Source organism: Suillus fuscotomentosus (genome assembly GCF_016647785.1).
Source record: "Suillus fuscotomentosus strain FC203 chromosome Unknown F5891scaffold_233, whole genome shotgun sequence".
NCBI classification, from domain to species: Eukaryota; Fungi; Basidiomycota; class Agaricomycetes; order Boletales; family Suillaceae; genus Suillus; species Suillus fuscotomentosus.
Window position 1 is genome coordinate 14,067 of NW_024539745.1, and position 1,588 is coordinate 15,654.

The 1,588-nt window shown below is 41.8% G+C and overlaps 1 protein-coding gene across 1 annotated transcript; it reads right to left on the reverse strand.

Moving 5' to 3' along the window:
• Window positions 1-307: 307 nt before the first annotated feature.
• Window positions 308-723, reverse strand: F5891DRAFT_1080342 (uncharacterized protein; the record flags this gene model as incomplete). Its single annotated transcript, XM_041363425.1, has 1 exon — window positions 308-723. A coding segment is annotated over one exon (396 nt), but the record flags the coding sequence as incomplete, so codon positions are not given.
• Window positions 724-1,588: the final 865 nt, after the last annotated feature.

Consider the following 1,588-nt stretch of genomic DNA (forward strand, 5'->3'; position numbering starts at 1 on the left):
TGCTATCGACAATCACATTGTTATGTTTGACCTTATAGAGGAAAGACGCGTCCCTGATTATCGTATAAAATGTTATGAAATGCCATAACGAAAGGGAGGTTCACAACTCCGAAGCATCAAATAATTGACGTGAAAATATAAAGCTTTACAATGCTTTATCTAATTGCAAAATTTACATGATATCTGCGAGAATGATACTACCTGGAGTAAGTTAGACAGAACTACCAAAAGCGCCAGCATGACAGATTGCCTACAACAACCTGCCATTTTGTCACCAGTACCAAATTATTCTCATCCTCAGCACTCGTTTTGTGAAGCAAATTAATTTTATTTATATTTAAATACTACATATGTAGTTACAGGACAAAAAGAAAAGAGGAAAAGATAGCGGAGAGATGAATGAAAGGAGGGACCAAGGTCAGCAAGGAACCACGAAAAAAGGCCAGCAAGGAGCCACGAGGAAAGGAAAGGACCACCATGAACGGCCAGAGGAAGGAACCATGAGGGAAGGACGGACCACCACAAACGGCCAGGAAGGAACCACGAGGAAAGGAAGGGCCACGAGGAAAGGAAGGGCCACCACAAACGGCCAGGGAGGAACCACCACGAACGGCCAGGGAGGAACCACCACGAACGGCCAGGCAGGAACCACCACGAACGGCCAAGGAGGTACCACAGGGAAAAGGCCAGGGAGGGACCACCACAAATGGGAGGAATGAAGATGCTGAGTCGAGAGGTGGTGGTAGTAGCGGTGAAAGAAGGATTGAAAGGAACTTGCGTGTAAATTTCCGTCCTGCGCAAACAATGACAAATCAATTTCAACCACTTGCACTGGTCACATGATTTGAGGTTGTCCGAAAATTCTAAGGTAAAATTTGAGGCTGAGGTGATAGTCACGTGCATGATTTTGGATGACATTGTAATTCACGCAATATTTGAACCGATCTATATAGTTTTGTAAGTCAAAAATAAATGAGGTAATATGATGTTGCTCAACAAACGGTACCTAATTACACTATCATACCTCGCTGGTTGAAGCTCTCATAAGAATATAAATTAGGTTACAAGTGCTAACGGTTCTTTCCACGATAAAGTCTTATATCACTTGGTAGTTTAAAACATAAATGAGGGAACATGGTATGAGTCAACAAATATAACTTAACCATGCTATTGCATATTGATTGCTGCAACGGCGCAATGTTGTAATCTTGTTGCGAACTCCTCATGGTAAAATGAATTCTCAGAGATTCATGGCTATGTACCGATAACTAATATTTATTGCTGTATACATAGGTAGATTCAGCCGTAGCAAAATGATATCATCTTATACTTCCCACGGCTACAAAATCAAGGACTCATGAATTCACTGATGACTGGGATGTGCATTATTAGCGGTCCTCAAAGTTAAAATCGTAGAAATTTCAAGAGGTAAAAAATTTGCGACTTGCCGATAATTAGAACTCCGACGATGACAAATCAAGCTCATATCTTACCACCGCCCATCATCATCGTACCTTACCGTGACCATCATATTGATAACGTTCTGCAACGACATCGGAAGATGCCTCGAGAATCGGATCGCAAAAAA